At 38.4% G+C, this 22,292-nt stretch overlaps 1 protein-coding gene across 2 annotated transcripts in view; it reads right to left on the bottom strand.

The window, feature by feature from the left end:
• Positions 1–930: 930 nt before the first annotated feature.
• LOC119741508 overlaps positions 931–22,292 on the bottom strand; it is a 96,006-nt gene continuing 74,644 nt past the window's right edge. The window contains exons 6-8 of one of the 2 annotated variants that reach the window (XM_038217292.1): positions 14,146–14,349; positions 6,710–6,851; positions 931–1,728 (exon numbers count right to left, since the gene is read on the bottom strand). In XM_038217292.1, the coding sequence (XP_038073220.1) occupies positions 1,687–1,728; positions 6,710–6,851; positions 14,146–14,349 (388 nt within the window). In that variant the 3' untranslated portion in view covers positions 931–1,686. The remainder of the gene's footprint in view (positions 1,729–6,709; positions 6,852–14,145; positions 14,350–22,292) is intronic. The other variant, XM_038217300.1, reaches the window with a different exon arrangement.

Below are 22,292 nucleotides of genomic sequence, written 5' to 3'. Positions count from 1 at the left end.
GCTTTTAATGTCTGATAAAGATGTTTTAGACAAACGTTTCTGTCTCTGGGAAAGAAAGGGTTCATTAACAGTAAAACAGTGTGATTGTTGCAGTTAGACATGCATATAAAATGCCAATATAAGTGATTATGAAACGGACAAGGCCATGAAAGGTTTATGAAACGCACAAGGTAAATTTAAACAGAATGACAAAACACAAATCTATTTATGTTCTAATTTAATGCAATAAAATGCAATTCTAACAAGTCAGCCTCAAATCAAGTAAAAAATATTTAAATTGCCATGTCTTTGTTTATTGATCATGGGTATTACTTGACTAGATTTTGTAAAAGGACTTGTGATGGACTCTATAACACCCCTATTCATTCTACAGGGTGAACCCCCCCCCAAAAAAAACCCCTCAAATTGGTGGATTTTTTTTATCAGACTAAAGCGGAGAGGTTTTTTTTTAAATGCTGAAAAAAAAAAATCATGAAACACACACTTTGGGTTGCCGAGAAATTGCCAATTATGTCAAGTAGTCATTTTTCATCATGTACACAAACAAATGACCACAGTAAGGGTTTTTCACTGTACCCATTTTGTGTATGTCCCTCTCCTTACACACAACACAGCACATAATACGACGAGTACAAATGAATTTGATGGAAATTACCTTTTATTTTCTCATCCTTTTTAGTCCTATATTTTAAACCTTTTCAGCATCAAAAGGAGATTTGCACAGCAGGCTAAAAGTACTTGTGAACAGGATGAAAAAAATGACTACTTTTATAAATAAATGGCATTTTCTCAGCAACCCAAACTAAAAGTGCTATTTTCATGATGTTTTCAGTATCTGAAAAAAAAAATCTCAGCTTTAATCCGATACCCAAAACATAAAAATCCACCAATCCCCTTTTTTTTAAAGGCAATGCAAAGGGTTGCATTTCGGGGGGGGGGGGCCTCAATGTATAAGAGAACTCTATTATCAAATATCCCATCAGTGGATGTTTATCTTTTGTCCGATGACAGCTGTTTATAGACTTTTGTTGGTGGGGTGCCGAGATGTGGCAGTTGACATCTTCATTAGCTGCTACTCTGTCTCTTTTTTTAAATTTGTTCGTCAGGCGCCTGATTGTTAATATTACTCTAACACTACTTAAACACTTTTTCTATCATGATTTTTTAAACCAATATATCCCTCTTGCATTAATATAATTGCATAAAACCATCTCATTAAAATGTTACTTCCTTAGTAAATAATAGAGCTAGAAAGATTTTCCAACTTTGTTCCCCTTTTAATTAAATAATATAGAAAAATATAGTGATTATGTACCATGTGATATCAGGATTGTCGCTGACATGAGATGATTCCATATTACATGTAATAATATTATGTGGCAGATCATAAAATACATAATTAATGTAATTATTACAAATGTGACTTATTGTACCAGGGAATCAGCTGGTGGAACTAGGTGAATGCCCACTGTGCTGATTTCAGTGGTCAATCAAATCACCTAATGGAGTTTCCATACGAGCTGCTAAGCAACTTCCATCTGCTGACACGACAACTTTCAAAGTTGTGTGTTCAGCAGTGGTGTAACCTACTTTTTGTTTATCATTGACTCTACAAGCCTGACCAAATCTCCCTGGGCCCCCAACATAATTATGTACCAGATAGTGCATTGTGATGGTGTTGAATTTCTAAGACCTTACATAAGACCTGGTCCCAGATGCTGCCTTCACCTGAAAGGTAAAAAAACACACATAAAGCTTGAATTAACGAGGCTGTTACGAGGGTTATTTTAAGCAAGATACGACCTTTTGACATTGAAAACTGGCAGTCTTAAACTAGATTCTCACTTTCACAAAATACACAGCAAAACCCTTCGTTGATTTGGCGATAGCAAAGCACAGGAGACACGAGGTCACCGTTTATTGAATGATTAGGGACATGCACATCTGTACATTTGGAAAGTTAATACAACTTGATAATCTGTATGAATTGCAGCTGCTACGTCACCATTGTGCAACCGTAGTCAGTACGGTTTGACTACCAAAATTCTTTTTTAAAACATTCCTCCGTAGGATTTCAACCTATGACTGGCTACGACTTTTATACAGAAAATACGATGCTCTGTATTATATTAACATAATTGCCAAAACTCTCACTGAATAATCCCAATCGTCATGCTGTAATAGCTTTTACTATTTAACTCAAAACGCTTCATAGGAGAAGTCGACGTCCAGGCAAAAAAACCAAAACCCGAGATAAAATTGTAAAATGCTCTGAAAAACCTGTACCCCAAAACATTCAGAATTCTCCTCGGCGAGGGTATTGGGCTTCACCCTAAAATAATTATACAAGTACTCACAATTTTCCAAACTATTAAAATCAAAATTTCCCAAAAATTAAAGTCTGTGGAGTGCTTGCTTGGGCCCATTTAATGATGTATGTTATTGATGCAATAACGCGATGAGAAGCCCCCGAGTCGAGGAGCTCCGTTAGATACACTGCGATGAGAATTGGCTGGGCTGGTAATGAGGTGCATCTGTTCGTGGCACATAAACTCTGCCATTTCTTGAAACTCCCGATGTATTTCTTGACCGTAGCGTCACTCATGGAAGACATCAAGTGTTGACACATCCGGTTAACTATTTTGTCATCCACCACTCCCGCTGTCTCCAAAGCTGCTGAGACGTTATGCCTCAATCCTATCTCTGTTAGAAAAATTCAAAATCAGCATTCACATTCCCTCCAGCAATTACAATGAAACTGGAAATTCAGAAAACAAGCTTCAAAGCGATCAGCTTGAATTTTAATGGTTCATCTGAAAATATGCCATTACCACCTTTACCTCCAAGGATCACCTGTTGTTGTGGTAGTAATCATACTATTCTCTATAAATGGCTTGAAATCTTTACTTTCCGTTACCCTCCACCTTCAACAATACTCTCTGAATTAACCTGGGGGTACTAACCAATTAACTTCAATTGCCCACATGATCCGAATCTTTTGGTCTGGGAACCAGACTAAATTTTATTTTTTAGCAGCCAATCAGCATCGGGCTTTCAATTATGTAGGGCTTTCACACGTGTGAGAACTACAACATGCACGTCTGACTGCGAAAAAAGGTAGGAAAGTCACATTTTCTTCGAAAGTGCTTTCAAAACTACAACCAACATGAGTTTATATGAAGAAAAAAGACTGTATTAACCTGCAAAAGTCACTTTGGTACTGGACAGTCATCTGCAAAAGTCAGTTTTGAACAGAACTTGTAAAAAATAGAGGTGTCCTAACAGTAAGGATTACCAAAATCTCATTACTTTTGAGAATTCTGTACTGCCTCCATCTCTCTCCAAGTGGAGCTACTCTGGGACTCTTCTTTGTCCCATGACCCTACTACCTCACTGCCCTCAACTAACTGGACCTCATCTAAGGAAATTGCCTTACCCTCCCGACAAGGGACCATATCCCTACAGCGGATGCATCAGTGAACACTTGTATCTTGTATTTGTTATCTGAATACGTAGCCTCTGGTTAGTACTCTTAATGGGATTTTATAACCTTCTTTCAATACATTTCTGATAAATGGATTAACGTTTAACTTGTTCCACTGACCTAAGGCTTTCAGTAATCGGCCAACTGGTGAATATTTAGCCAAATTCTCCTCATTGTTGGAGCCCTTAGCAGATTGCAACTTTGCATCAACATTTCTCATTATCTCTTTATCCTGTGTTACAACTGATAATGTAGTAACCAGCGGATAATGCATCACCAACCGATAATGTCACACCAATGGTATCACTAACCGATAATGTAACAACAATCGACTGATAGTGTAGTACATTTTTACTACACTATCGGTCAATTTCTGTTACATTATCAGTTAGTGATACAGTATCGGTCAATTTGTGTGACATTATCGGTTGGTGATGCATTATCCGTTAATTACTACATTATCAGTTGTAACATCCTGTTCAATATTGTTATCCATGTCTTCTACCTCAAAATCTGAAAACTTTACAAGATCACTTATCTCATCTGCTTGCACATTCGTACTTCCAATGACCGGCTTGACCACAACCAAAACAACGCCCTGGCTAATTGCCCTTGCCGACTGTGGTTGAGCGAGGTACCGTCGCTGACGAAACCGCCGAAGTACGCTGTTCCGATGACCATGACGAAAATCTGGTGGTTTTTACTGCTCTTCTTTGCCTGTTCTGTCTTGAGCTTCTTAGAGGCCCTGGCTTCAGCCCTGTACATCTTTCGTACTCCTTTACAATTCTCCATCCTAGCTCTGATGCATCTGCCATTCTGACTAGTTTTTGTCTGTGATTAATTCGCTCAATACCTTCGGATATGTCTTTTGATGCTTGCTGGATGTCAGCCCCGCCCTCTAGATGTGACTCTGCCTCTCTCAGCTTGCTCGTTACCTTAACATTCAACTTAAACTGATCTTCACAACTCTTGCGTTTGAATGTGTAACCATCGTTGGCCAAGATAATGCCTTGAATCTTTGTGAGCTGGCTATCAGATATTTCTTTTTTACAACTGTTTATTTTGCTTTCGAAAGTAGAAAGCTTCGACGTTATAAGGCCATCAAGCTTTTCTAAAAGGGCAGCTTGCGAACCGTCCACGGCCTGTCTGACTCGGTCATCAATGAATTTAGCGCTGGCGTGCGCCTGTAGCTGTTGTTGCTCCATGATGATTGCGTTAACGAAAAGTCTGTGTGCCTCGTGTGGAGTGCTTGCTGGAACTGAATTCAATACTCTTTTCTTCTCTATTTAAACCTTCCAACGCTCTATTACGTAACCATTCACCTGCAATGCGTTGCTCGAATTCTTAAGACAATTATTTCCCGCTATACTTCGAAACGCGGGAAATGTATATTTTACGTACATAACGTCACACGCAATTTTAGGAGATACGAACTTGTTGCGCAGCCATGACGGTATTGCCACGTGATTGGACTCCGCGAAATGTGAACAGTAATACTGCTGAAAGTCCTCTGCCTTTTGAGAAATGTGATAACCTGCTTTTTCACTTTCCAAACATGATTAACCTGACCTTTGGCATCCACACAGCCATGGATGCACGCAGCCATGGATGCACGGATGTAGAATGGAGTGATCCTGTATTCTACAGGGTGTTTAAAAAAAAAAAAAGGAAACCGAGCTTACTTTGTGATTTCTCGGGTATGACTTATTATTTAGGAAAATGGTACCACCGTCTGTTACATGTGACAATAAGTATTCCCCCCCCCCAATTTTAGGTTCAAGTCATCAATTATTTTTTTGTTTTCCTGTTTTCACTAACTTTCTTCTTTGTATAACTTAACTTTAACTTAAACTCCTCCACTTTCCCTTTTCAATTTTACAGTCTAGACTAGGATTATGAATAGTTGATGCTACAAAAAATCAATTCTATTGAGGTTTCTCATTCAAATACTTATGAAATAAGTTTCATAATACATGAAGGGAAGAGGCCTGTCTTTGTTACAGTTTAGATAGATTTTTTAGCTGTTCCTAATTACAAAAGAGTGACGTCATGATCACGTCATCATGGGTTACGTGATGTCATCTTAAATATGCAAACTTTAAGACCCTATATTTAAAGAACTGTGTGTCGGATTGGGTTGTAACTCGGTACGTAGACCAGGATATGTTATAGATAAAAATTGAAGTGACGGAAGAAACATCTGAAAGGACCCTGGGTGCCACCAGCACACTTCATGTACATGAGTTTGACCAGGCACCACTTGGGCACAATGGTCAGAACCAGGTGCTGGGTTTAACCAGGCAGCAAACCTAATATTGATTTACAATAAAATCAATGTTGCAGCCCACAGGCTGAATACACAAAGATCCGTCTTTACACCAGTTTTGCTAAGAAAGTTTTGCAACTCCCTTTGTAAAACGGGGATTCTTTTTTTAAAATTACATGCATTGTTTAATGCCCAAATTTATTTATGTAGTGATGAAGAAATAATTGGAAATCTTAATTAAATCAGGAAAATAGCATGCCTGTTGGAAGCTTAATCGTATCAGTAGTAAAAAGTAAAAAAGATTGTCAGCTTTTAAAATTTGTTTTTACTAAACAATTCATCCCTTATCAAATCAGTAATGTTAAAGGGAATATACAACATTTGCTTTTGCTGAAATGTTCAGAAATAGATGGATGGGTGGGGGGGGGTAGTAGTTTATAGCAAATTGTTACGCTGACTTTTTTTTCAAGTTTTGCGTTTGTAGATGCTGGGGAAAAAAATCTGGGAAAATAATCATGTTCTTGTAGTCTGGTTGCCTGACCCCACTTAAAATGAAACGTAAAGGAGCAATTTATAAACTTTGGGGAACTGTAAGGTCAGGGAACCAGTCTAGCTGATTTGTACCCGTTCATAGGTGTGTAATGATTGCAAACAAAATGAGGAAATGAGGAGTAATTAAATATGGTAAAATCGGGGGCAGTATTTGGAGAAAAAAAAAATGTCCAAGCTGACCAGCATTGAAAATTTATACAAAAATACAATTGTCTTGAAAATGTCAGTAAACCTGGTGCCATGATTTTACAGGATGCTTTTGACTGCCATTCACTATCAGTCCAGCAAGGTATTTCAAAATAATTTGGTACTTTTGTTTTTTTGATGTTTGCAAATGTTGTTTATTCCCTTTAAAAAAGTTTGATATTTTATGTAAATTCCTACAACACAACTGCCTATTTACCCACCTTGTTAATTATCTCTGTCTCTGATAAATCTGCCAATTCTGATGCATACACCTCAATGTGTGCTGGTTTGAACATCTCACCACAAATGCCCTTGTGGGTTGCCACCTTGGCTTTTGTCATTGGTTTCACCTCATTACCAACCCTACACACAAATATGTTAATTGAAAAATTACATTCTTTAAAAAACAATTGTTAAAGAAGATGGGAACAAGAGAGAAAAAAAAAATGTCGATAGTGCAAAAGGTTCAAAATATTATTTTACAGTTGCATTCCCTTCATTCCCAATCAGGGGAAACAGCTGATGACAGTCACATTTCGCATTTTAAAGTAAATTAATTAATTTATAATTTCCGATTATGTAAGTACTTTTTATTGTTTTTATTATCAAACTCTGACAGTCAAAATGCTGAATCGGGCTTTAATGTATACTTTATTAATTGTAAAAGTTACCACAAAGGTCGTTACAAAACCTTAAAATATAAATTACATGAGTTAGATTTAAAATTACAGTAAAGGTTAAGAGTGACAATGCCTATGCAGCAGTAAGACCAACCCTGGACCATTCCAGCCAAGCAATACTCCCCAATAAAAACCCAACAGATGAAATTACAAGTATGCGAGCTTTAAAGGAAAAAGGTTTTAGCAAATTTACAAATTTCAAACACACAAGGAGATAAGTTACATGTAGATGACATGCTTTGTCTCGATAACCAATTCCAAACACTGTCAAAGATCAAGTAGGCATGTTAAGTAATTTAGTAAGATACGGGATGGTACTTTTTCATATATTTCAACTCTGACTTTGACACTCAAGCCTTAAGGCTAAGGCAAACTTAACACTCAAGGCCAAGGCCAAAACTGGGTCTATCCTATCCAAAACTCCATAGAGTATGTACTCTATGGAGTATGGGTCCTTAACAATGGGTCTTTCTTTCACTCTTTCTGCCAAAGCAGTTATTTTACGCATGGGTGACCATGGGGTGATAGTGAGCAAACAGCCATTGTGACTAATGAAGAGAACGTGTTTTTGTTCTCCACTTAAATTCTCCATTATTCTTAAGAATAATCAACCTTAAATATATTTCCATATTAATTAACATAATTTTTTTTGGTGAATCTGTGTCAATAGCCTTTGTTTAACAAATTAAATAAGTCAAGAATTCTTCCATGGTAGAACGGAGTCAGGCACTCTAGTTGCTCACTAGCAGTTGCTCTCGACATGGAGCTTAATCTTTTTGGGGGAGTTTTACTTGCTCCCGCTAACTTTGAGCCCTGATGCAAGTATAAAAGTCGTTCTTACGACATCTAAAACACACCTCAGTGGAAATACAACATGCATGCAAAGACAGGGAGCTATCAGGAGGACCTTGCAGTCTTCCAGCTCCAGTTTGGTTAGTGCACACAGGTAGAACGATAATTGGTGATTGTCCCAAGAGGCAAACAGTATCAATATGTGGTCAGTCAATCTGCAGAAAAAGTGACTGAGCAATCTGTGGGTGCAGTGCTGGCGAAAGTGTCGGCAATGTCGTTCTCCTCGCCTTGGAGGTGCACTGCTGAAAGCATTTTACCGTGGAGCATAAACCAATGGAGGAGTTTCCATGTGAACACACACAGCTGGGCAGACCTCGTGCTGCCCTTGCGGTTCATGTAGGCCACTTCTGTGGCATTGTTACATCGAATCAGGACAGTTCAGTCCATTACTGATACCTGAAAATATTGGAGAGCGTTGGAAACTGCCAACATCTCGAGTACATTTATGTGATTCGAGTGGTGTTCAGGGCCCCATCTGCCTGGCGCGGGCGGAGGGCAGCCCCCCAAGCCAGAAAGTGACGCATCTGTTGTGACGGTCAGAGATGGCCGGGGCCTGCGAAAGGCTTTTGGGAAGGGTGTCTAATTTGTATAAATCATTAATACCTACCGTGTATTATATTTGTTCCAAAAATTTTTTTATGTACATACTTGGTATGTACCAACACCGGGAAGTGTTAAAGATGAAAAATGAAGTGACGACACGATGACGTCATCACATGACATGTGACGTTATATTAACCGTGCATATTTTGAAGGCCGATATCTATAGAACTGAAGGTCTGATTGGGTTGATACTTGGTATGTATCTAAGCCAGGATGTGTTATAGATGAAAATTGAAGTGACGTCATGATGACATCATCACGTGACATGTGACATCACATTAAAAGTGCAGATTTTGAAGACCTATATCTACAGAACTACAGGTCCGACTTGGTTGAAAGTTGGTCTGTATCTAGACCGAGATGTGTTATAGATGAAAATTGAGGTGACGTAACAATGACGTCATCATAGGTCACGTGACATCACGCTAAAGATTATTAGATTTAATCTTTGAAAATCACTATAAAATCAACCGTGAGCAACCTGAACTTGACGTTTGCAGGAATGGATAGAATAATCCAGGGTTTTTATTTGTTATATTATGTGCAAAATCACGTGACCCTTCCTTCCGGTTGAAACCGGAAGTGCCTTGTAATTCAAAATTGGTGAAAGATGTAAACTTGCTTTCAACGATGTATGCTCTGGCTAAGTTGTTCTTTACTATAAAATTATAGTTATACATCAAAATTGATGTGACGTCATCATGTGATATGTGATGTCATAATTCAAAGCCCTATAACTTGTAATTACATATTATATGCCACCACTTATTATAAACAGAACCAAACATCCTTCTTGATGGAACTTGTCACATGTCAAAAAAAAAATTACTGAAACAGCCCTGTGTTTGTCCACAAACATAAATCCAGTTTTTCTCTCTTTTTCATGCGAAAAAGCCTTTGTTTTCGTTCTGATTTTTGTTTTTCCTTCCTCTTTTTGTTCCACGCAAAATCTCATAGACTTTGTATACGATTTTAGAACATGTCACTTTTGGCACTGAACTTTGTCAACCATCATTCAAATTAGGCATTATGCATTGTTGTTATGGCAAAGTTGTGTCCCGAAGAGTGAAGTCATGATTATGTAATCAGGGGTCACGTGACGTCATCACAAACGTGCATATTTTGAAGTCCTACATGTATATCTAAAGAACTGTAAGTAAGATTTTGTTGATCTTGGTATGTGGGTAGACCGGGATGTGTAATAGGTAAAAAAAAATGAGGTGACGTCATGATGACGTCATCATGCCATTTTATATGAATATTTGAATTTTTGGACCTTGAAGCCATATCTTACGAACGCAACATTAAAAAATTGCAAATCCTTTTTTATTTGGTTTGTTAGGTTATAGGTATATGCAAAAAAATTGAAAAATGTGTGACGTCATCATGACGTCATCAAAACTGTGATTTTTTAAAGCACATATAACGGAAGGCCTCATTACGTCCACAAACATAAATCTAGTTCTTTTTAAGTTATTTTGGGGAATCTTCTCATATCCTCACTTAAATAACATTTTCTTAAGCATATCAGAGACTGGATGATTTTCACGACATAATAAAGATCAAGGATGGCCACCATTATACCCTAAAGTTGCGCGCATTTACCTTTTCCTCCAATATCATCAAGCAGTCTCGCCAAATGTCGGTATTGATCAGCTTCAAATGCACAAAGTTACTTACCGGCACAGTTACCCTAACAAAAATAAATGGGAAATCAAGTGAAATATGATAACTTGATGAATTTGAAGCTCATCAATACTGAGGTTTGGCAAGACTACTTGATGATATCTGGAGACAAGGCAAATGTGCGCAACTTTAGGGTATAACAGTAGCCATTATGGATCTTTACTTTGTCCTCATTATTATTTAGTCATTTATATGCTTTGTCACTTAAATTTGTTATTGAAGTAAAGATGTGTTAGTAGAATCAGCAAAAAATCTTTTATCAAAAAATTAAAAAAAATTAAAAATATACCCAAATATGGAGAAAAGTATATATTTCACAGCAGGTTTTTACCATTTATGCAAATTAGGCACCCTTCCCAGTTTTTTTTCAGGTGTCACCCCTTCTAAATATCTTCTCTGGGGCTATAAGAATCTATCTACCAAGTTTTGGACCGGTCGGTCACGATCTTGTCAAAAATGGGGGGGGGGGGGGGGTTCGAGAACTGTAGTGCGTAACCACGACTGCTTGAATCAAGCACCCACCTGTCGAACATATTAAAGCCCAGGGGCCATATTCATGAAACCTTACTAACTTAGCAGCCAACTAAGTAGGATACTAAAATGCCTAGTAGTCTACTATACTAGGGGAATTTAGTTGCATACGTGACTAACTAGAATTGGGTTCTTTTGGGTAGAGTGGGCATGTATGGAATGTGATGACAACAGATACAATAGTGTGCCGGGTGTTGTAGGCTAATCCGTGCCCAGCGCTTGCATGGATTAGCAAAATATATATGTGGTATAGTGTACTGCATGTGAGTGAATTATCAGACATGGCTACAAAAAGAACAAGGAAGGCAAATTCTTCTAAAGAAGAGAATCTCTTTGTGGCAAGCATGAGGAATTAAAAAAAATATTAATCATGCTAAGCATAAGGATGCAAACACTTACAAGAAACAGGTTGAAAGATCTTTGGATGATTTAAAATTTTGATTATCCAAATTAAACTCTGAGTCAAAAAAATGCCTGTCAAGTATGGAAAGTCAAAAAGGCAACTGGAAGGGGGAAACCACCTAAGGAGCCAAGTCTGGCACAACAAAATAATGATATAGTTGGTAACTAGTCATTTAGAGTTGCCCTGGATCAACACTACCTTTAGTAAGAAACTTGGAATACAACTAAACGCTAGTAATGTTTCATGAATACCAATTAGTTACCAATTAGGCTTAGTAAGCAACTACATGCCTTTTTAGTAACCAACTTAGTAAGGTTTCATGAATATGGCCCCAGGATCCCACAAAGTCTCACAGACGGCCTCCTACAGGTCCGACGGCAGGACGCCGCCACGAGTCTGGCTAGATAACAGGGGCCAGGCGCCCATGGCCGAGTTGGGCCGTTGTTGTCCGGTGAACGACTGAGACTGTGGTTTGAGGCAGGAATAACAACAAATGGTTTGCTTTTATTCTGTGTTTTGGTCGTTGGGGTTGGCCGCTGCTTGAATGCTCAGTAGCCTTCGACCGCTTTGCCCCAGCTTGCATGCGATCCTCAAATTTCCCAACAAAGAGATCCTTGCCCGTTAAAGCTATAGTCCATCATTTGCAGCTATCCAAAAGTAACTGACGTAATTATTGTGGAAAAACTTACTCGGTTGAAAGATAAGTAAGGGAACTAAACTCCCTGTGAAATTATCCTTTCTGGCATGCTGTCATTTTGAAGAATTCAACGAAAAAAGGCAGACGCACCGTTGAAAATTTCCGTAATTAGTTAGTTTTTTTATTCGGTGAAGCGCGCCCTGGCATTGACATGACGCACATGCGCGCGCAGTTGCTATAATTCGTCGGATCGGTGCGCGACATCGCATAGCTGCAATCCGCTCAGTGAGAATGTGTCTCGTATTTGAACAATGACTTCTAATGACCTCTGCTTTACTTTTGACCTCAGTAAACCTATTAAGAATCGTGTTTTCCCAGCCAAGGGTCACTGCATCTTCACTTCACTGCAAACAGGACGATGGGATACTCTGATGAATTTACGCTCTGATTGGTTGGATTTTGCATGACCAGTGACCTGCGCGTCATCAAGGTCATGACTCTGCAAGGTTTGAAACAGCCGTTAAGACTGATCCATTACCCTTTTATTCCAGTTAGAGATTTTTTTTTCCTCATTGAAAAGCATAATAATGTAGGAAATTCTGTAAAACTTATCTGTGTTGTAAATTTACAATTCCCATCACTCGCTCAGGCTCCGTTTCGAATCACGAACGGTCGGATTGCATTATGCGACGCTCAAATTTTGTCCACATCGTCCGCAATGAAACAGAAATCACATCCGGTATGGAATGTGCGCAATTCTATGGGAAGTTTTCGGATAGCATTTGCGCACATTGTCTAACTGCGGTCTTGAACAGCTGCAGCCAGATTCTTTATACATAGGTCATAGGCCACTTCCTTCACAGGATTCTGAGAAGCTCATCACAGTATCCAAGCATCCTGTTTGCATGGCGGGGGGTACGAGCGAGCATCTTCACAAGAAGGACTTGTGGGATTGTTGTCCTTTTATCCCTTTTCCCAAAGATTTCACTTGTAGGGTACTGTTCCCTTTATACGATTCCCCCATAAGTGGTCCTCTTCAGTATGGTCATACAGAATTTAGGACTGGTAAAGTTACCCCCAAAACATTGTTTAGACGCCACAATACACAAAACATGCATTTTATAAAGCTCTGGCATCACGTTATAAACAATGTTGGAAAATGCACAATGCATCCTACAATATAGATTTTGCCGTGGGCTTGAGCCACTTATGTTGGTTGGTTGGGGGTGGGTGAGTTTGATTCTGCATTCATTAGGGGACGTTGAACAATAGAGGAGAAAAGGGTCCCCAATTCCCAAGAGGTCCCCAATTTGGATTCATGTACAAAACATGTGGGAGGTTTTCCTACAAAGTTATAGTACAAACAAAAGAAGGACAATCGGGGGTCCCCGATTGCTTACAAATATACACTTGGGTGGGTGGATGGGTTGGTTGGTGGACACTTTACTCTGCCATATATTGTATTCATACAACTAAAGTATTTCAGCTTTGCATTCAAAGACCCGTTTTGCAAGCACTGTTGCGCATTGATCAAATTTGCATATTTTTGCATATTTGATCATATTAGATGGACTCGTTGGTAGTATTGCGCATGCGTAAGTATGATAATATGCTATTTTTAGGATCATATAAAGGAAATTTACCTGTCATGTGCGAGGGATTAACCAATAACAGGGAAAAGGAGTCCGCTTTTCATAGGTGTCTGATTTTCATATGACGCGAATGTTCTTTTCCCAAACTACATCCATATATACGGTTTTTGAGCAAATACCCTCTAAGATACTTTATGATATGTATGCATGAATTTCCAAAATTTGTTGAGCAGTGCGATAGCTCAGTCAGTAGGGTCATGATTTTGTACCGCAAAGGATCCTCCCAGTGTGGGTTTGAGTCAACGTTTTGTACCCACATTTTTTTTTATTTTCTATTCAGAGGCTTTGGAGGATATTTTTTTTGAAAGAAAATGAAGTCCAAATTTCATTACCTTCGAATTCATTTCTTTTTTTTCTAATTTTATATATTTCTCTCATGTTTTTAAGAGAAGAAAAGTCAAAAATGCCACAGCGTACACCCCATGCGTATGTTGTTTGGGAACCCCAAAATAATCGCACCACGGCCCGATGCACGGACGGTGCCGTATGGCCATCTTCACACGTTACCCGGCTGCCCCGGGTTGTACCACTTGGTACTTGTTTTATTGATAATGGTGAGACTGTATTGAGCTTCCAAATTATTTACAGTTGACTACAAGAAAATTCAACTTACCAAGTAATGTATACAAATTTGACTGTACGGATGTCATCTATTTCATCACTGACTCGCAACAATCCATAATACACCAAATCAGTCTTCAACAACTCTGTCAGTCCAGCAAGACCATCAACTCCAGACTTGACCATCAATATTTGTGATTTAGGATTCCCTCCTTCATACCCAGCAAGCAACCAGTTTGTTGGACTGTCGTCTGATCTATATGTAACAAAAAACAAAACAAAAAACAAAGAAAACAATTTCATCATTATGCATGTATATCATACACAATAAATAAAAAAAAAATTTTTTAAGGGGGTGTTCAAAGGTCTGCTCCACAAATATAATTTTATTTTATTAGCCATTCTCATCCCCACAATTGCATCTCTTTCCTTATGTATATTCCAGATTAAAAACACATAAACTCATCAGTTCCATTAAAAAAAAATACAAATACAGGGCGAGTCAAAAAAAGTGGAACCCAAAACCCCCCAAATCATATTTCATATTTAAAAAAATACGTAGCACCAAAATCATAATGACTGGAAAGCCAATTTCATAAGCTACTTTTAGATGAAAAAATACTGAAATTGCTCTATCCGTTCAAAGAATATCACCATTTAAACACAATGACCCTAAAACCTGTCTCGTCCAAAAATGCGATTTCAAGAATCATCATCACAGTTGTCTTCAAGCATCACCAGCGATAAAACCTCAGTTAAAAAAATAAAAATGTTCAACAAAGCCCAGTGAAGGCCCGTCTATTAAAAAAAGTGGATTTTATCAATCATATTGTTTGCCTAACCAGGGTTGTTAGTAAAGATATTATGTACTACTGGTTTTGACAGTTGATGAAACAAGTATTCTGTGTCATTTTCGTTGTTGTTCCAAACAGTCAAACACAAAATGAATTGCTGTTTTTTTTTGACGAGACAGGTTGATATGGTGATATTCTTTGAACGGATTGAGCAATTTCAGTTATTTTTTTTTCATCTAAAAGTAGCCTAGGAAATTGGCTTTCCAGTGATTAATATTTTTGGTGCTACATATTTTTTTAAGTATGAAATATATTGTTGGGGGTTTGGGTTCCACTTTTCTGACTCACCCTGTACTGAAAATAATTAACAGATTACTAGACCTGTTCATATTATTTTGGAACTCTAAGCTAGAGGAAAAGCACAAACATAAACTAAAAATGTGTTTTTGGACAAACACAAGCTATTTCGAATGTTTGAAATGACTCTATGACGTGATGAACACATGATGATGTCACTTCAAATTTCATCTAAACACATCACATTTTAGGTTCGGTACATATTATGTTACAATCGAATCGAACATATAGTTCTGTAGATATAGGCTTTTAATAGAAAAATGCCCCTTTAATGAACGTCACATGACATTTGATGTCTTGATGACATCACTTTAATTTTCATCCAGATATGGGTACATACCCAGTAAAAATCCAATCGGCCCAATAGTTCTGTAGATAACCGGTATAGGCCTTAGAAAATTGCCTTTCAAATGTGAAGTCACATGACATGTGATGACGTCATGACCATGTCACCTGTAGCACATCCTAGTGTATATGCATACCAAGTTTCAACCCCATTTGACTTGTACTTCCGAAGTTATAGCGATTTGAAAAATGCACATTTAATATGACGTCACGTGACACATGATGACGTCACTGTTACGAAAATCGACGAGGAACATCTTTGGCTGCTGGTCTACGTGTCTGCCAAGTCTCAAGTCAATAAGACATATGAAAATGCCAAAGTGAAGAAAAACCTATGGGGGAAAACCAACTCTGTCCAAGTCAACTCAGTTCCAAGTCAACTTGGTCCCAGGCCAACTGGGTCCCATGTCAACTCGGTCCCAAATTAAAAATATATAAATGTACGCAAACAAAGATCTTGTCATATTAAGGTCTCTTGTATTATTATTGTACCCGAAGACTGTGTGGCACAATTTGATTTTCGGACTGGTGCCTTGGTTAGACCATTTTTTCCCTTAAATTTCACAGTTGATCTGGTACCCAGTTGACTTAGGACCAAGTTGACTTGGGACCGAGCTGACTTGGGACCGAGTTGAATGGGGACCGAGTTGACTTGTGACTGAGTTGAATGGGACACGGACGGAGTCAGTTTGGGACTGTGTTGGCTCAAAACCCTAGGAAATTGGGAACATGAGTGGTGATGCTTTCCAAACAGAGTAAAAATAATGCTGTGGGTTAAACTTGAGCATTCCAGGCCTGATAATTATTGGCACCTTCCTTTTTTTTTGTACCACAGGAATATACGGACACCTACGCAAATCAGTGAGAGTGAGGAGTCTCGTGATACCACACATTCTGCTACTCAGATACCAGATCATGATTACTTAGAGGAAGGGCCTCCTGTTGAAGATCAACTCAACGCTGCACAAGAACGAATCAAGGAGCTTGAAGAGCATCTTGAAGAACAACAGTGCCCAGGGAAGCATTTTTTGGAAAGATATTCCAAAGACCCAGCCAAGATAAAATTTTACACAGGTTTTTCCAATTATACACTGTTGATTGCATTTTTAAAATTCATCTTTCCATATGCATCAACAATGGACTCAGTTTGTTAGATTACAGAGAGGCAAAAGTTTTAACAGTGCGTTCAGGTTTTCAGAGCCATCTACCACTTATAGACCAGTTGTTTCTCTTCCTAAACAAGGTCAAACTAGGTTCCTTTGATGAAGATTTAGCAGACAAATTCAGAATTTCTGCAGTGGTTAGCAGATTGATGATTACTTGGGCTAATTATTGGTATGTTGTACTTGGGAGTATACCGCTTTGGCCTGAACACGAGGGATGATTGACCAACAAATGCCAGATGTTTTTAAAATTGTTCCAAAACAAGAGTAATTGTAGATTGTACTGATTATGGTGCAATTCTGAATTTAAATTTAAATTCAGAATTGAACTTGCATTACAAAGGACATGGCACATTTAAATGTCTCATTGGAATATCACCGGGGGACTTATAACATTTATCAGTGCTCTATATGCAGGTATTATTTCTGACAAAGAAATCTTCAAGCAGTCAGGTATTATGGAATTGCTTGAGGTAGGAGATGAAATTATTGGCAGACAAGGGATTTTTGATAGAAGACCTCCTCCTTCCCATTGGATGTAGCTTAGCCATTCCGCCATTTCTTACTGCTGAAAGGGGACAGTTTTCTAAAGAGGAAACAGAACAGACACAAGCAATTGCCAGGGTTCATGTGCATGTTGAGTGAGCAATACGAAGAGTGAAGGAATTCCATTTGTTTGATGGCTCTATCCAAATTGCCCTTGCTGGTACCGTTAACCAGTTGTGGACTGTCTGCTGTATTCTTACAAATGTTCAAGGTCCACTGTTCTAAGCATGGACGTAAAACTGTAATTTGACAGTGGATTAGTCTCAGGCATGCAACTTGGACTTAACAACAAACAAGGAAATTCCAATCTTTACAGGACATTGTACAGTGTTTTTCAATTTTCAATGGCATAAGTGTGAAGTGAAAAACAAGGAAATGAGCTGATCTGAGGAAAAGTTGCATGCCTGTAGTTTTTCTAGCCTTCTATAGATTTCTCTTAAAGAGGGTCATCTTTGTAGAACTGCAGCCTGTGTATTTTACGCAATCAAGTGCATATTTTACGCAATCAAAACATGTGGGCATGTTGCTCGAAATGTGTTCGAAATACGAGGCAGCCGATGCCTATTATGGAAGTTCACGCTCAAAATGGCGATGCACGTGGCTGGTCTGTAGGAAATGACGTCATTTGCAAGACCTACATGTAGAAATATCTCAGCTTATTCCTCGAAATGTCATATGATTCTTTCAATTTATATTGTGGTCTGAATTGTTAACAAGGTTATATTTCAATATGTAATATTAATATTGTGAATTTTCTGGTACTTCAAAGTAAGTTTTTAGTTGTTGGTAAAGTAAAAGGAAATTATATGTATGTATCTACTTACATCCCAAACGTTTTGAATCTGAGTGGGAAGTAGTAATACTGCTTAATGTTTTATGGCAACTATACTTTACTTTGAAAAATGTAATATTGCCATGGAAACAATTTAAATATTTCAATGAACATTTTCTTGCAATGTATTTATTAATTGACATAAAACTGCAAATACTAAATTAAATATCAATATAAATAATATACAATGTGTTAAATTTTAAATAAAATATTAAGGACTACGGAACCGAAATGAAGATTGGTTGTTTCAGTGAGATGAACATACATTTTGAGTTCGAGTAACGCAAATCCATAAAGTTATTATAAATACATTGACAGTTTACCCATTGCTATTGGTTGAGAGCCCATCACGTAGCCGGTTTCAAACGATTAAAGACCAGCTGGCTGTCTTAAACACTTATCCAGTGTCACATGAAATTTGGACTCCTATGAAATCCGGTGCATGTTATTTGTTTATTACAACTTTTTGTGGGATGGATATTCCATAATATAGCTAGAGTACATGTACACTTGTTGAACAAAATTATTCGAAATTGCTTTGACTTGTAGACCGAAAAATGTATATTTGTTTGACTGAAAGGTATTGATGAATATTTGCTTGGCCAGTATTTAACACTATATTTAAGACCCAATATTTAAGATCATTATCCAGACACCAACCGGTCTTTTACATAGTGTTTAAAACCAGCCAAGCACAAATTATTCCCTTATTTATGTCATTTGTAGACAGTGCTAGGAAACACGGCAACTGCAGGGAGGCAAGATTCAATTGCATTAAGAAATGTCAAAAGATTTATTTACCTAAATGAAACCATTTAATTACCTAAATTAAATCCCTGTTCGTGATTGGTTACTCAATAGGCCTTATTGTACATATTACTTGATTGAGTTTGCACAATAGCTACATAGCACTATGGGATGGAAAAACAGGCCTTTTCTCTTCCCACAATGCTGTTAGCCTAAAAACAAAATAGTTCCGCTTCTGGTTACCCTACCTACCGTACCTACCCTATTTTGACAGCCCAGAACCTAATTTTATTAGGGGGGAAAAAGAGAAAAAAAAGCCCAACCCCACATATTCATCAATTACTAGGTTTTAACCATGACTACATGCAGACACCCCACAAAAATTCCCTCCCCCTAAAAATGTACCTACATATCTATCTTTTTTTCAAATGCTGTGTAATTAGAAGCAGAACAGAACAGTTTGGCCTTAATTACCATTGTTCATGGCCAGGCCCACAAAATGCTCTAATAGCTTCAAATTGGAGGGCATACAAATATTGACTTGGCCCACGCAGGCAGTTTACTAAGAGATGAAACTGGCATATGGCCAAAAAAATCAGAAAATAGGCCGGACAAAAATAAGTGTCCAAAATCTGGGTGCGCTGCAGTTACATACATGTACATGCATGTACAATACACTTCATGCCCAATTTCTGGACACTGACTCCTGCTTCATTTTCGATTCCAACAAAATTTTACAATATGAAAAAAAAAAATGGTCAGTCATCAACAAAGAAGTTCACTTCTTACTTGAGGAAGTCGAGGAAAAAGTTCGAAATACAAGGGCACTGTTCATGGTGCTACAATCATGTCCATGATTCAACTCCACTACTCCACTTGCGTGGAGAAAAATCACGTACATGTATGTGGGGAAAAATCAGGCATTATCGTCTTTCTCTTCCAACAAATGCCAGTGAAATGTTTCACTAATGCTCTCTTCGCTATCCTCGAGATAATCATCATGATTTTTAAAGCATTGCATATTGTACAAGTAAATCTGAAACCTCCGAAAATTGCACAACATAAATGGATTTTATCCACTGGATCGTTCAGGAGGTGACGCGTTCCTGACCGGCCATGTGCTAGCGGCCGCGGACGGTGCGGTACATATGCTGGTGGTTCCGTTGCATATCATTGTGTGCAGCTGTACATGCACGGATCACACTGTATTACTGTGCGACACAGTGATTTTTCCATGTCACATGTCAATGTTCAACCTTTTGTCCAGCCGGAAAAGGCTCCGATCAGTGTTGGCCTGTGTTTCTACCGTTGAAACACTCCAATAACGACTGGTGAAAGAGATTAAAACTACATTCCCAATGATTTCAACGTGCCATTTCCATCAACTTTTCATCGACTTTTTTCGAATTTATGATTGAAATAAAATGACATTTTGTGGAAAAATCGTTACAAAATCAAATTTTGTGGGACACATTGTAAGAAAATCGGAAAATATGCTAAAAAATTCAAAAGTCAAATTTCGGATTAAAATCAGAAAAGTTTCATCTCTGTTTACTGCTCTGCATCTGATTTATGGTTCTGCACCCTTTGCTAATAATACTGGAAGATGTGAAATAGAAATGGTCTAGCTTACACTTGTATTCCATAAACAATGATTCACTGAAGTGGATTCTTTCCAGGTGAAAGTCATTTTGGGTCCACACAAAAAAGTCACACCACTTTGCCCCCATCAGTCCCATCTGTCCCATGACTTGAACATAGTAGGCATGGATCTCCTTCAACTTGTACAGCCCTTCTGTATAAAGGCCCTGTCACACTTACATGCCATGCATGGCGTTCATGTTATGTTGTTGAAATTCTTAAAAATGTAACAAAATGCCATGAAGACGCAGGATTCATGGCGCCAGTGGCTTGCAATGCATCTCTGTGAAGTCCACCGAAAGTCTATGACATCCGTGTAACGTTCTATAACGTCTTCAAGAGGTCTTCATGCGGCATTTTATTTCGAAGAGTCCCTACTTAGGTGTTTTCGTTTGCATCGTACACTCTACAGAATAACTCAAATGAACACATGATGGATTAATGGTTATGCCAACTGGGTAGATATTATTGTTTGTTTTGTCTGCATATGCTCTTGCAGCTTCAACTTCCGAGGCAATGCCTTGTGCCATTGCTGCAGTTTGGACCTTCTTCTTTGTTGCTAGCTGCTTTGCCAGTTTTTCCCCATCACCTCTTCTTCCAGTGATGAAGATGGAGGCTGTCACCCAGTTTTTTCTCAACTGATGCCATTCCGGGCATTCTCTTTGCTTTCTGGTAAGTTCTTCACACTCATGGCTCTGCTCCAAAGTGACATTGAGGCCATCCAAAAATGCAGTGTCGCTTTGATTCAGTGGACCGTGAAAGTACTGAGGAAGACAAGGATACTCTATACGTGGTAAGTCTGGAGCACTGTCAATCTTGATGATGGTTCCATCACTGTTTCTTTGATGTGGCTTTGCCTGGTAGGATAGAACTGACCCCCTTGGAACTGTCCCAAATTTTCTGCCAACATAAACTGGTGATTGCAGGTTACCAGTCAGCTAAAGAAACAGTGGTTTGTGCAGTTCAATATCCAAAGTAGGGCTCATAGCAACTATGAAGTTCAAATTTTTAAGTGGAACAGTCACAGGATTGTACAATGTTGAATTTACTCCCTCCACTACCCACTTCTGTCTTCTTCTAGGGGGTGCACTTCTTGAATGCTTTTGCTGTTTCTCCTCTGTCCTTGTTACTTTCAGTACTCTAATCTGTGAGATGGCACAACGCTTAATGCCATGGGTGCATGGAGGTATGTGCCAGTGTTAAGGCGCAGATGTTTTTGAAGTGATCGGAGGCACTGTTGACAACTTTAACATCTTGTAGTGCACTACTTGATAAAGCAGTGCGACCACATGCTGGCAGAATCCTTTGCCTACAACACAGGAACACTTGTGTGCCAAGAGCTGAACTGATGATCCAGAAAAGAGAAGAATTTGAGTTTTATGTGGCGGCTCATTCTTCTTCTGTGAACGGAACACTTTCAATCTGACACGGAATCCAGATGTAACTTTTTTCACTGAAAGAATTAACACACACAAAATGTATTGCCATGAATTGAGTCACAATATACGACAGACATTTACTACCCAGGTAGGTCGGGGACCCCCCCCCCGACACACAACAAAGAATTTATACAACAATTATAGTAATAATAATTTCCTACATTTCTACATGTCATAAACAAATCTGACGCCCCCGCCCCCCCACAAAACAAAACAAAACAAAACAAAAAAACATTCCTGGATGCACCCCAGGGAGCAGGAGCAATTAAATTTGGTTCAGTTTTACATGCAAATCCATCATGTCTATTTTCTGGAAAGACTGCAGCATCCCGACT

This window comes from Patiria miniata, unplaced genomic scaffold (genome assembly GCF_015706575.1).
Source record: "Patiria miniata isolate m_02_andy unplaced genomic scaffold, ASM1570657v1 HiC_scaffold_11, whole genome shotgun sequence".
In the NCBI taxonomy this organism is placed as follows: Eukaryota; Metazoa; Echinodermata; class Asteroidea; order Valvatida; family Asterinidae; genus Patiria; species Patiria miniata.
This window is presented reverse-complemented; position numbering and strand designations above follow the sequence as displayed.